Source organism: Hippocampus bargibanti, linkage group LG03, assembly GCF_051943395.1.
Source record: "Hippocampus bargibanti isolate YZ-2025 linkage group LG03, ASM5194339v1, whole genome shotgun sequence".
NCBI classification, from domain to species: domain Eukaryota; kingdom Metazoa; phylum Chordata; class Actinopteri; order Syngnathiformes; family Syngnathidae; genus Hippocampus; species Hippocampus bargibanti.
The window spans coordinates 13,546,173-13,560,290 of NC_142736.1; the positions used below are offsets into that span (position 1 = coordinate 13,546,173).

Below are 14,118 nucleotides of genomic sequence, written 5' to 3' on the forward strand. Positions count from 1 at the left end.
CACTTGTCAAACGACTACGTCATTCTGCTAGTTAACCAATCACAAGACATAATGGAACACTCGGGGACGGAAGTTACGCCTTCAAATGTCATGACGCATACATATACAATGCGTTTACGAAGTAACGGTAATTAGTTTATGTACGTTTAAAGGACAACCGACGTCACTTTTTTGTTTCTTAACTGACATCAGAAAAAAACGTTTTATAGCATCTAAAATACCCAAAACACGCAGTATGTTATTTTTATTCAAATGCAAAACACCAATAAAATGACTTAAAGTGTCCAATATCTGCAAAAAATTGAGCTGCGAATTGGGCATTTTCAGAAAGTCCCACCCCCAGTTCGTGACGTCACGCCAAGACGTCTTGCATTGCTGAAAAATCAAAACAATGGCTTCAGATTCGGAGAATATGCTTTCTTGTTACACATCCAGTTATGAATATGATTCAAATAGTTCTGAAGAGGAAAGCATACAAGTTTGCAATTGATTAAAGATTTTTTTCCGTGTCATTTTGAAGCAAACGGGCGGGGGGAATGTCGCACCTAAAAATGGCGACCAGCTCCCATGAGGAATGAATCAGCCCATTTCCACAGGCTGATAAATTCCTTCCATGGAGCTCTGACGCCCTCTTCTGGCGGCTTTTGGGTGCAACATCAAGGTTTTCAGATAAACAGTACAGCAAAATACATTGACGTGATGAAGGACTGCTACAATGTGTCTTTTTGTCAGTCGGGGTGGGGGGTCCTTTCATGACGTAACGTGAGGACTCGTCACCAACTCAAAAACAAGACTTCCTGAATATTCAGCGTGAGTCTTAAAACGTAAAATATAACTATATGCGGAGGAATCTTTGTAAAATAGACTCAGTAGAAGTCATTTGAAGCCATTTTACAAATTATGGACACAACTTGTCCGGAGACGTCGGTTGTCCTTTAAATAATTGCTTAATTACGCATGACTACCTAAACAAAACGCAGCGAATTAAAATCTAAATTTGAATAATAGTGGAACGTCCGGTGCTTGTGATATGCGTGTTTGGAGCCTGGGCTAGTCACTGCGGTCAAGCAGCCTACACTCGCAAAATCGAAATCAAGTGAGCCGCCACTTTGGTTGACAACACTGTGCATTACGGTAGTCTGCAGCGATCGAGCGACGAGTGAGCAAGGTGGGCCACCTTCAAAGTAAAAGCGACGCAACGAATGAATGCGCGGCAGTGATTTGGATTAAATAAACAAAAAAAATTAAGTGTTCAAACACGTTTAGTATATGAACTACATTTCTACAGTTTAGCAGGTGTATATAATGTACATTCACTGTACACTGTACTACAGTACGTCTGTAAGATCTCAGTCGTACAGGAGTGGTCCATCGATGAGAAGGTTTCTTCAGCCGTCATCTGTGCTTTTTTGAAGGTGTTGGACGTTTCGCCTCCTATCCAAGAGGCTTCGTCAGCGAACTAAAGTTTTACTGGTGGTATCGGACCTATTTATATATCCCTAATGTCCAGACATGGCGGTGCCGGAGACAGCTATGATAGGTCCCTACTCTCAGGTTGGGGGGAGCAGAGGACAACTGCCTGTGGCCCCACTGATTGTTCGTACATTCCTGACTAACGACTGGCCTGTTTGCCCCCCTCCCTCCGGTATCACCTCATCAGCATTACGAATGTTGTCTAACCTGTTTAGCCTAAGCAGGCTATTGCATGAACGATCCAAATTGAACCTCACCCCACCAGACTGGTTCAGTGAAGGATTTTGTTGTTTTATGAGAATCGCTTCTTTTACTCCCCTTTCCAACCATCTATGTTCTTTCGCTAAGATTTTAACCTCATTGTTGTCAAATGAGTGGTTGCTAGCTTTTAGGTGCAAATGTACTGCAGATTGAGGCCCACTCGTATTATCCCTGCGATGTTGATAGTCTCTTTTTGAGAATTTGTTGAGTCTCCCCAATGTACTGCTCCTTACAATTTTAATTCTTACAATGTATTGAATAAACTACATTACTTTGTTTTTCATTTGGCAGCCTATCTTTTGGATGCACTAATTTTTGCCTTAACGTGTTTATCGGTTTAAAATAAGTAGGAATTTTGTGTGGCCAAAGGACTCTGTAGTTTTTCAGAAACTCCTGTAAGTAACGTCCGACACCTTCAAAAAAAGTACAGATGACGGCTGAAGAAACCTTCTCATCACTGTACTACAGTGTTTATCTTGTTTTATTTTTATCAAAACTCTGTGCGTAGGTGAGGCACACAGTTCTCACGCCTCATGACAGGGGCCGCTTGTGATTCCAGAGATACTTGCGACTCCTCGGCTGCAGAATAATAGAATTAGTGACAGCAAGCTACAGTAAACAGTTAGCAAGTAAAGTGCAACCCCTGTCATTTTTTCGTGTTGCTTGGCCTCATTTTCAGAATGGAGGATTACTTGTCTAAATTGAAAGAATTTTCTAAACTGGACTTTCAATCGAAGCTGGTGATAATAATTAAAGGAAGACCAACACTGGACTGTATAGCTCACAGGTGGTGAGGGATGGATGTTTATCTCCTGGACAGCTTCTCAGCTCTTTGGCCCAGAAGGATCTCATTGAAACTATTCCTGAGGCGACAAAGTTGCTCTAGCTCGTGCTCACTGTTCCAGCTACTACAGCATAAGTGGAGTGCTCATTCTCAGCACTGAAATGACTGAAAACATACAGTCGGAACAGGACTGATCAAGGACGACTTTCTTCACTGGCAGTGATCTCCATTGAGACGGACGTTTAAAACTGAAGAAAGATCAGGAAGGCTTCTACAAAGAAGTTATCGATGCCTTTCTACAGAAGGAGTGGCGCATGGACTTCATTTAGAAGTAAAGGTAACACGATTTTTTTAATTATTTTTTTTTCTATGCTACAGTTTGCATATATAAAGAATGCTGGCATGACATTTTAAACAAAACACGTTAACTGTCCCCAATCAAATGGTGAATACGCTACTCTGTTGAGTTGATGTTTGTCAATCTGACTGTGATGACGTCAGTGCCTCACCAGCTATGAACCCCATTGCATGTCACTGTGCACTATATTTACTGAAATGCCATTGATGTGAAGGCTGGGTGGTGTGGGAGTTGGATTCACAGGTTGGAACATGAGCTCCGTCTTTTTAAAGTTGGTTTTTAATTCTACTCCCCTTTTTGTTACATCCAGATGGGAAAGACTGGTACAGGCTATAGTAATGGTGTTGGGTGAATGCTGCAGATTCTGAGCTGTGAGCTAGTACAGCACAGTCATCAGCATACTGAAGTTCAGAAATATTACATATATTTGTCTTTGTATGTGCCTGGAGCCGTCTGATGCTGAAGAGGTTTCCATCGAGGCGGTACTCCACACGGACGCCATCTTCTTGTCCGATGTCTTTGTAAAATAGGCACGTGACGGCAGAGAGGAGGATGTTAAAGAGCACTGGAGCTAAGACACAGCCCTGCTTCACCCCAGCGTTCACCCCGAAGAGCTGACTGGAGCTCCCCGAAGAGTACTCTGGCTTGCATCCCGTCATGCCGCTGCTGGAGGATGCAGAGAAACTTGGGTGGTAGCCCAAGATTGGAGATATGTTTACATAGCAACTCACGATTGACGGTGTCAAAGGCTTTGTTGAGATCGATGAAGGCTATGTAGAGGTCCAGGCGATGTTCTCTGTTCTCCATAAGCTGTCTTAATACAAAAATCATATATGTGGTGGATCTTGTCTTTCGGAAGCCACACTGCGTTTCTGGAAGCACAGACTGTGAGATATGCATGACCAGCCTGCTGAGCATGATTTTGGCCCAAATTTTCCTGCAGTGGAGAGGAGAGAGATTGCTCGGCTATTCCCACAGGCTGTTTTTCCCCTTTCTTTTTGTAGACTACAAACGCGCACGCAAACAAGCACAGGGGTTTTTCAAAAGTTCTTGCCATCACTTAACTGAATGTTTTATTGATGAAAAGCACAATATATAAATAAGCTTACATTTAGAATAAATACATACATTTTAAATAATTACACAAATAATGCAAAATTTTATACATTGTGAACAGGCATAGCTAGATTAAAAAAAAGGTTTGGTTCCTTTCAAGCTCTTCATTGGCCTCACATGCAGCCACCAAATGATTCAGGGAATCAAATACCTGTCCACTCAACAGACTTTCACACCCTTCAAGCTCTTCATTGGTCTCACATGCAGTCACCAAAAATTCAGGGAATCAAATACCTGTGTAGTCAACAAGATTTTCACAAATGTTCCTTTACATTGCAAAAGGCGTATTTACAATACATTCAGTTTGAAGAATCATTCTTATAAATATGTTTTTTTAAATCCAGTCAACATTTTTTTAAACCGCTTATCATTTATAAGGGTTGCGGGTGTGATGGAAGCTATCCCAGCTGCACTGTCATTGGGCGATAGGTAAGGTCTGGTCACCAACCAATCGAAAGGCACACATATACACACGTTCATTCACATCACATTAACCATCAAATTCATCGGCAATTTAGAATGTCTGGTAAACCTACCATGCATGTTTTTGGAATGTGTAAGAAAACCGGACTACCTGGGAAACCCCCATTCAGGCATTGGGAGAACATGCAAAATCCACACACAAAATTCAGAGCCTGATACAAACCCATGACCTTTGCTGTTAGGCAGGTGTGCTAAACAGTTAACCACAGCAACACCCATATTTCTTTATATTGTATGTCGCTATTTCATTTGTTTTCATGTAACATGCAGGTAAATTTGCTTTACAATCATTACTAACAGGAATCATCAGTGATCTGAAAGCTAACAATCACCGTGTTTTCAGTGCAGGTGGAATCTTGTGATGCACAGAGCGAGCTCATCAGCTCGCAAGCAAAAAATGTTGCACATTCTACATAATAATAGATGTTGGTTTACTCAAAGACCAGCTTGGAGTTCTGTGCCATGGTGGAGCCATGCCATAAGCTTGAGTTCACTGTGCCTTTACTTGCTTTTGTTTCCTTTGCTGACCGACTTTTGTAGAGAGGAGAGCTAAGCTGAAGAGGAGAAGGATGCTAAGGTTGACCATTAGGCAAATTAGAGTGACACCCAATGAGTTGGCAAAGGTGATGGAGAAGGAATGGTCGAGAAGCCACGTATGTCGCAAAACCATGTCTTGCTCAATGGCCATCATCTGGAAGTGGGTGCCAAGGATGCCAAATACATGGAAAAGTTGATGGCTGTTACCTGCAGAGTGAGCTATGACTTATCATGTTGCTTAATGACATAGAAGAACATTTTGACATACACAGTATTTTTCGTGAGTCTGTCACTACAAAAACTCGTTTCCCCTGAAAGGTGAATACATATTTCTGCTCTTGTGATCTTATACATGCCCTGATACAGTACAATCAACTGTTTGTGTGTTTGTGTAAACGGTTTGTGTAACAGGCTTAACGTAAAGCTAAATACAAAGGAACAACTCTACGTTTTTCATTCAAAAGACATTTTGGGTTACATGCTGAGAAAAAATATCAGAATCAACACATTGAATTGATTATCGGTGTTGGAATTTTGTTTTGTGATCATGCAACATGTCAAACAGAAATGTTCAGCTCTGAAACATTCCTGCACATTTCCTTTAATTGAGATGCCAATTACCGGTAATTCCCATTTAGATTAACTAATTCACTGCCATTCCCAAATTTATTCGGAAATTGAAAATATGACATGGAGTGCCATTCCCGAATTTGTTCAGGTTGTTTTTTAATGCTTGGGTGCCGATAAAGCGCTGGCCATGACCTCTGGCAATGTTTTTTTCTTTTCGACAAGGGAGCACCGTTTCCTTTTTTCCATCTTAGCGCTTTGTTCCAGCTTCATCTCTTGTTAAAGCGCTATATAAACCAATATGTATGCATTTCATTGTGTTTTGGACAGCCACCCTCATTTCAAACTCATATAACTCCAGACCCATATAATTTAGGAATTAACTCTTTTTTTATGATGACAGAAAATTTTAAGGTTTCTTACGCTATATTGAATGTTTATGTAGTCCTAAAATTCAATATTCTGTGGGTCCTGGAATTCAAGTGACAATGACAAAAACCCTGGCACTGGAGTGCACACATTTTTGCACATCGTCTGGCAGTGAATGAATTTTAACTTGGCATTTGTTAGTTGCATTTAATAAGGTGCAAAGGGTTGAGTAATTCAACCCAAGGATTAGATTTAGTTGAATTGGTTTACAGTACATGCAAATGTCAACAGGCCCTTTATTCTGACCCAACAATGCAACTATTGTAAGGTCGCACTCTCCTGCCCAGTCTCAAATTCATCTCACCAATAAAGTCGAAGCTGCCAGGCGCCAGGCGCTCGGGTAAATGTGTCGCAAACAGGAAGCCAGTGAGGAAAGCCAATGCCATGTGGGTGTAGTGCAAGACATTGGCATCATTGTCTGTGCATCCTTCCCCTTCACATAGGAACAGCTGGAACAAAAGAGCATGCAGAACACGCCATTGTGGTAACAATGGCCTCAGCAATTTGTTTAGATGTATCACAGGAGCTGGAAATATATATATATATATATATAATAGCTAACGAACGTTTCGCCTTACTAACATTAAATTCGCGAGAATATAATCTTGGCATACAAACTAGTTTTCGGGTAACACACGGAGCGCCACAATGGCTGGCGGACTAGTTTTCAGCCGAAGAACACCAAGCCACACAGGCGAACAGCGCCACCGTGGCTGCCGGACTACTTTTCAACACCCACTTTCTTATAGTGCACTCAGTGCAGACGTGATGTTGTGGAGTGGATACTTTTACCACCAGCAAGGAGAACGTACTATTGTGCAAACATTCGCCAAATTAACAAAGAATGAAATGACTGATGGGGAGGATTTGAAACCAAACTTCATGACTTATGAGCTTGCCATCATTTTTATAAGTTTTGAAGGGTGCTGTGTCTTCACCCTGTTTATAGGAGGTGTATCTCTCCAAGTGAAATCAACAAGGAAGGGCACAACCTGCATTCTGCGTTTCTCACTGATTACTGTAGCACTGGTGTGATATCAGCTGGTTTTGATCAAAAATCCCAAGTTTACGTTGTTCCAGACAGAAACAAGACCCAATAAAAGTCTTTGATGACCAAGACCGATGTCAAGAGCTACATTTGCTTCCATAGAAGTGGACCTGGTTTCCAACAGCTTTAGAAAAGATTTAACAATCTCTTATTGGCGTTAGTGAAATGGATGATGATGAGTTGCATTTGCATAGACATGGGCATTTTTTCTGCCAATTATCATTTGACCATCTGCGTGTGCTTTGTGAATTGGAAAATATCGGGTTGCTCCATTTTTAGCTCCACACAAAAGCCACAAAATCATTTTTGTTGAATATGGCCCCAAATGGACAGACACTGCCTTTGACATTGGAAACACTGGAAGACTGTTGTCAACATTGAATGGGGGGCAATCCATCCAATGTCTATGCCCCCAAGCTACCCTGTTACATGCGTCGATCCAAGGGAAAAGAAACCGCCATCATTGATCTCCTGTCAAACACTGACTGATTGTGAATGGGGCATTGAGTAAATATTGGAAGAACTACATCTGCATGGGGACCAATTGTTTTTTTTTTCTTGTTCTTTTCTTCCATTTTGGAATGGTAAAAAAAAGTGAGGCCCTACCCTGTAGAAGAGAGGAATGTTGTCAAACAGGTAGGGGTAGACAAAAGCAACAAGACGGAGCACTTTACTGAATCTTGGACTCTGGCATTTAGGGAATCTGAAATGAATGAAAAGAAATGAACTTCAAATAACCACGCTTCTTGCATTACGGAATTACCTATTACAAATGCATTAAATGGCAATGCGCAAAGGCTCAGAAAATAACAGTAAAAAAAGTGACATGGCCACATTTGGGAGGAGGGGCCTTAAAGTGGATACTATGATCGTGACAGCAATTTAAATTCCCTAATTTTCGCCGCCTGCTTCATAAGTATAATTCTACTCCCCTTTTTGTTACATCCAGATGGGATAATGCAAGAATATTTTATTTAAATTATGTCAGGAGGTTTCTGTAGAACAAGTTTTGCTACTGAATATTCCTCCACCCACTTCCAGCTGAAACTACCATGCAGTTAATCACTGTATGTAGTTGGTCTCTCTCGTGACAATAACAAAAGACCATGAGTTAAGAATGCTATTGTTGGACAGATTTTAAGATGAATGGTTGAAAAAAGAATGACACGGGGCACAAAAAAAAGGTATACAGATTGCAAACGGGCAGTATAAAATGTTTACCTCTTTAAAACATCCTGCTTTTGATGACAAAATGGTAATCCAAGCCTGATAAATCAACAGATGGGCAAAAAAAACAATAAGGCAGTTACTGTATGTACACCATCTGATGACAGTATGTACCATCTATTACTCACCTGTGTTTACTAACTCAGTGTGATGATTTGCATGGGCAATCAATCAAACACGCACAACATTACAGCCAGAGCTAAGATGCAAATGTTTCCTTTGCTGTGAGGGTAAGACAAATATTTCCCTAAATTCTATGTGACTTTCATTAAATGGAATGATTGTACAAATATTGGGCACCAAAACTCCAGAGTTAACAAATAGCTGTTATATACGTAATTCACAAAACAAATAGCCGGTGTGCTGACAAGCGTGACATTCTCCTCCCAAGAGATGGCGATAACATTCACCATACATTTCATAGCATACCTGGAGTAGCACGCCAGGCCAGTGCATCCGATGGAGTTCAGAAGAGCAACAGGGACAAAGCAGTGATGGAAGCTGTGGTTTACCCACTTGTCTGGGAACACATACGCTGAATACGTAATAGCACTACCTGAAATGCAACGTATTTGTTATAGAAACATAACTGTCAACAGTTTGATTCATATCTCTCAGTTGTATATTTGGAGCTGGGCTTTTCTGTTTGTTATCTGGGGTATACGACACAATATAGTGTAGTTAATCATAAAAATATGCATTTATTAACACATTTCGGTTACTTTTGTTAATTAACTACTCATAACATTGTTCACATTTTTATTGCATATACACAGAGAATGACCAAAACATGATGTCAGCTGCAAAATTCAATACAGTACAGAGCAAATAGTATTGTGATCTATTATTGGGTTTTGCTTGAGAATCAGGAGGAAATAATGTAAATATGTTATCATAATTCAGGGTTGACTTATTTTATAACTTTTTTATTTTTACTTGACCCAAACCTAAAAACTTTAGGGGTGCAAGTATCTATAAAAACACCCCCCCACCCCTATATTATTAATAAATGGGCTTCTGACTACATGTTTGGTATAATTGAGGGATTCTGGCTAACTTATTTTGTAACTTTTTTTTTTACTTGGCCAACCTTGAAATTTTAGTGGTGCAAGTTTTTTTCTGTATTATTAATGAATGGGCTATGGTGTAGATTAGAACGTGTTTCGTCAGCCATAAAAATATTGACTAAAACATCTTTTTTTACACATCTACGAATGTACTGCTTGTCCATGTGTGATCAGATTAAAGACTTCCCTGCTTTGTCTTAAATTTAAGGAGCAAAATGCTACCATTTAGGGGCAATCTAGTGTCTCGTGACGTACCACTGCATTGCATCACAGCAAGACTTTCTTTAGCCTCGGAGTTTATAGGGATGAAGTGCACAAGACACACTCACACAGGCTGTAGAGACTTATGGCTCCGTAGTCCAAATAAAAGCACACATGTCGCACCCGCGCCGACATGCTGTTGAAGGTGTGAGCACAGGTTGATGCCAGCGGATATATGCAGCTGGAAATGATTAAGACCACCAGAGGCCAGGTGAAGGAGTGCTGCCACACAGCTTGTGTCAGTACAAGGCTAACCAATTTCCATAAGAAGTACCTTCAAGGGAGAAAAATTTGAAGCAGTCAGTCAAACAATTTTCATCCTTGCGGCTACAGCAGAAAAAAACTTTGGTTGAGGCACATCCAGTCGTTTTTAGAAGCCGGAGAGTGGATGATGGGTGATTCATATTACAGGGACAAGTATGCACATTTGAAATGCAAGTCAAAGACAAACTCAAGCATCCTTCAACATATTGTACGGACTGGATTTTTTTTTTCTATTTCAACTAAATTTATTGATGAAAAGGTTTCTTCAGCCGTCATCTGTACTTCTTTGAAGGTGTCGGATTTCGCTTCTCATCCATGAGGCTCCGTCAGCAAACTAAATGTATTCTGGAGTCTAAATGGAAAGCAGCTCATTTGCAAAGTTTGGGATTTGAAGTTAAAGGGTCATGTTCACGGTAAGATCAGAGCATTGTCATCAAATGGTGAATATAGTTTTTGCTTTTTTGAATGTTGCTGTGCCGATGACCATTTTGTGTTTGGGAGCCTTTTACTGAGCGAGTTGCTTGTTCTGTAACCACAAAGGGACATACGTCTTCTTGTGCCGGTCCCAAGCCCGGATAAATACAGAGGGTTGTGTCAGGAAGGACACCCGACGTAAAAACAAACATGCCAATCACACCTCTAAAGATGGAGGACACTGATTTGCTGTGGCGACCCCTCGAAGGGAAAAGCCGAAAGGAAAAAAAGTTTTAAGGTGCATCCCGGAAAAAAAAATGAAATTCAACTACATAGTAAGAGAGTTGCTTGTCTGTTTCTTTATTATACTATTAAACTGCTCTCAAGCAAAGCACATAACTATCCCAACCATAGCCGAAAAGGCCTAGTGTTATTTTAACAGTCTATTTTAACAGATTGCAACAACTGAAAGTCATGCTGGTATTTTATTTCCATTTCTTTTAAAGCTGTAATAGATGACAACATAAATTGATCATACATTAACAAAGCTCCTGGGCCAAAATTAACCCAAATTGAGAAAAAGGAAAACCAGCGCGGGGTCCAAAATTGACTGAGCCAATGTTGAGGTGTACATACCAAGCAGATTGGGTTTAAGAACTGACCCGCGGTGTTCGGCCCACCCGAACCATTCCTTCAACCTAGGCTGCAAGGATTAGAATAACCCCATTTTTGGACAAAAGTAACCCAATCTGGTCAAAATAAACAGTCACTCATTGAGTGGGTTAGGAAAACAACCTGACCTTTTTTCATGTGTAATAAAGCTTCTAAATTAAGCACTCAGATGTCTCACCCTTTTAAAAAGAGGAATGATATTGGATTTCTGGTGTACAAGGCGCACCGGAGTATGAGGCGCACCCCCAATGAATGGTGTATTTTCAAACTTTCCATATGTAAGGCGCACCTTCAATGAATGAAACAAGTTTTCCAAATATAAGGCAGACCACATTATAAGGTGCTACAATAGAGGCTGGAGTTAGGCACTACTTCGACAGGGGGAAATGGAGTTGGTGGCTTCTGACAGTCGTTACGAGAGCTGTTGTGGCTCAATATTACATCGCATATAAGGTGCAACTGCGTATAAGGCGCAGGGTCATCTTTTGAAGAAAATCAAGGCTTTTGAATGCGCCTTATACACCAGAAAATATGGTATGCCAGAGTAAAGTGAGGCACATGACAAGATGCTGCAGATGCCTACCATGTGGGCAAAAAGTGAGTCCAGATGTTAATGGTCTCATTGGTCCGCTGAAAGAGGCTCAAGATGCAGTCAGTGGCTGAGCAGTGGTGGTAACGGTATCCAGAGATAATGCTGTCCTCATGGAAAACCTCCAAAAGAAAAACTACAATTTTCTATCAAAGCATGCTTGTAAAGAAATCTACCTGTATTCTGTCATTTAGGATATTATAATTATAATTTTCAAGTCACTCATAAATCTCTTGCGGCTTGGAATAAAGTTATCAGGACTTTTGTTTGTGGGGTCCCCTGAAAACTTCCAAAACTCCCTAAAAGAAACATTCAAGAATCTCAACATTTGTTTATGTTTAGGGGGAAAGCTTTAAGAAATTTAATTTTACAACAATGTTCATCCATATCTTACTCTGTGTATCTTCATGAGGGTCGTGGGAATGCTAGAACCCATCCCAGCAGTCTTCAGTCAGTCGGCTGGGTACACCCTGAACCGATTACCAGCCAACCACAAGGCACACCAACATTCACACTCAGTCGCACCTTGGGACAATTCAGAGTGTTCCATTAACCTACCATGAATGATTTTGGAATGTGGGAGATACAGGGGGAAAATGCATAAATTCCATACAAAAAGGCCAGATCCAGGAACTGCAGCCCGGATCTCTGCACAGTGTGTAGAACGTGATAACTAATCAAGCGCCGTGGCCCTTATCACTATGATTTATTCAACTCTGAATACAAACTAATAAAAGCCATCCATTTTTTAAGTACGTAGGCTGTTGTCATTCTGGTTGTGGTGGAACGGGGGCTTTATCCCAGTTACATTTGAGCGAGAGGCATTACACACCTTGTACTGATTGCAGATGTCAGATAAAGTAAATAAAGGAAAAGAAATTTGAATAATTTAAAGCAAAACTTGGGTGTTTGAAAATCAATGATTTGGCATAGCACTCCAGGATTATATTTATATTCGTGACATTTAAATAAAAAAAAACATGCAAGGAACTGTTTTACAAGAAAATATTTCTTTCAAAAGACTTCACTTTTACTCATGTAAATGTACAACATGGTTACAAGTTAAAGGTTCCTCTAGTCACAGTACTTTCACTTTCTATTTAGCCTCATCTTATGGAAAACAGAAATAAAACAATGTTTAGAGCACACATTGATCTAAAATGACAACATGATTACTTTTTTTCCAATTATTTTCTACCATCTCAGTGATCGCATGTTCCATCAAAGATACAGCAAACTTACTTTGGGCACTTGATTGATGGTGACGACCTTTGGTAATTTCATGAGGCTGAACATGCTAAATGCAAAGTGCCGATGTACTGTCTGCAACCTGACTTGAGGTTGCCGGCAGGGTGTGCCTGGCGTCTTTATAAGCGTTGTGTTGCCATGTCGCCCCATTGGATTCCTCACTTCACCTCCCCCTTTTTCAAACCCAGCGAGAATATCCAGTATACCTGTGCCACTCCTTCCTTCTCTGTTCATACACACAAACAAACAGAGGATCAAACAGATGACAACATTGTGACACGCGTCGGTTAGAAGTATGTATACAACTGTCGTTAAAAGCTTGATGATGTTTGAAGATGCATCAAATCAAGTATATAACATAAAGGACATGTACACCTTTGAATGAGAAATATACATTTCATGTCAACACGAGAGAGGCCAATGAAGGATAAACGTTTACTGTGTTTAAATTCACTTTTGTGATTTTTCCGAAAGGTTGACGGAAAGCGTATTTAGGACCTTACATCTTTAGTATTAGGTTGATGTGATGTGATGCTAGTAACACTGTGATCTGGGGCCGCTTCATTTTGTTTGTTGACACTACTAACAAACATAATAATGTAATCGATGAAAAGGTTTCTTCAGCCGTCATCAGTACTTCTTTGAAGGTGTCGGACGTTTCGCTTCTTATCCAAGAGGCTTCTTCAGCGAACTAAAGTCTTACTGGTAGTTTCGGACATATATATATCATCAGTGGCTATCAGTGGAGCCGCAGGGAGTAGTCCTCTGCTCCCCCCAACCTGAGAGCAGGGACCTATTATAGCACCGGTAAGACTTTAGTTCGCTGAAGAAGAATCTTGGATAAGAAGCGAAACATCCGACACCTTCAAGGAAGTACAGATGACGGCTGAAGAAACCATTTCATCGATGGACCACTCCTGTACGACAAAGCTTACACAGACATAACAATGTAATGGTAAGAACTCATTTGAGTGCTATTGCAGAGCACCATGGGATCTCATTCTGCACACTCTCTCAGGGGAGCAACACTGGAGCAACACAGCAGCCTCGGGGGTATACAATAATTATCAGAGATAGCGAGAGCATCGCATTAAGAGGAATTGGTGAGAAAAAAAGTCACAGTCAGACAGCAACAACGGGCGGCCCGGTAGCCGAGTGGTTAGCACACCGGCTTCACAGTGCAGGGGTCGCCGGTTCCCTGTGCGGAGTTTGCATGTTCTCCCCAGGCCCGCGTGGGTTTTCTCTGGGTCCTCCGGTTTCCTCCCACACTCCAAAAACATTCATGGCAGGCAGATTGACCACTCCAAATTGTCCCTAGGT

At 40.9% G+C, this 14,118-nt stretch overlaps 1 protein-coding gene across 6 annotated transcripts; it reads right to left on the reverse strand.

Moving 5' to 3' along the window:
- Positions 1-3,013: 3,013 nt before the first annotated feature.
- Positions 3,014-12,948, reverse strand: paqr5b (progestin and adipoQ receptor family member Vb). 6 transcript variants are annotated; one of them, XM_088992067.1, is made up of 9 exons: positions 12,793-12,948; positions 11,545-11,672; positions 9,680-9,885; positions 8,713-8,839; positions 8,278-8,322; positions 7,663-7,759; positions 6,313-6,457; positions 3,608-3,690; positions 3,020-3,542 (listed from the first exon to the last, which is right to left on the reverse strand). In XM_088992067.1, exons 1-8 carry the CDS (start codon positions 12,946-12,948, stop codon positions 3,647-3,649), a joined length of 948 nt encoding a protein of 315 aa, XP_088848193.1. In that variant the 3' UTR covers positions 3,020-3,542; positions 3,608-3,646. The 6 variants fall into 6 exon arrangements, with proteins under 6 accessions (XP_088848194.1, XP_088848193.1, XP_088848192.1 ...); XM_088992065.1 differs by lacking the exons at positions 3,020-3,542; positions 3,608-3,690 and adding exons at positions 3,860-5,219; positions 11,945-12,075 and having other exon boundaries at positions 12,793-12,923; XM_088992068.1 differs by lacking the exon at positions 7,663-7,759 and having other exon boundaries at positions 3,014-3,542.
- Between the last annotated feature and the right edge of the window lie 1,170 nt (positions 12,949-14,118).

Coding starts and splice junctions, on each gene's coding strand:
- paqr5b (XM_088992064.1), bottom strand. CDS start 12,948: ATGGGGCGACATGGCAACACAACGCTTATAAAGACGCCAGGCACACCC. Junction 11,673..12,792: donor CCATCAATCAAGTGCCCAAA/GTAAGTTTGCTG, acceptor TTTCTTTTGGAG/GTTTTCCATGAGGACAGCAT. Junction 8,323..8,712: donor GGCCTGGCGTGCTACTCCAG/GTATGCTATGAA, acceptor TTGATTTATCAG/GCTTGGATTACCATTTTGTC.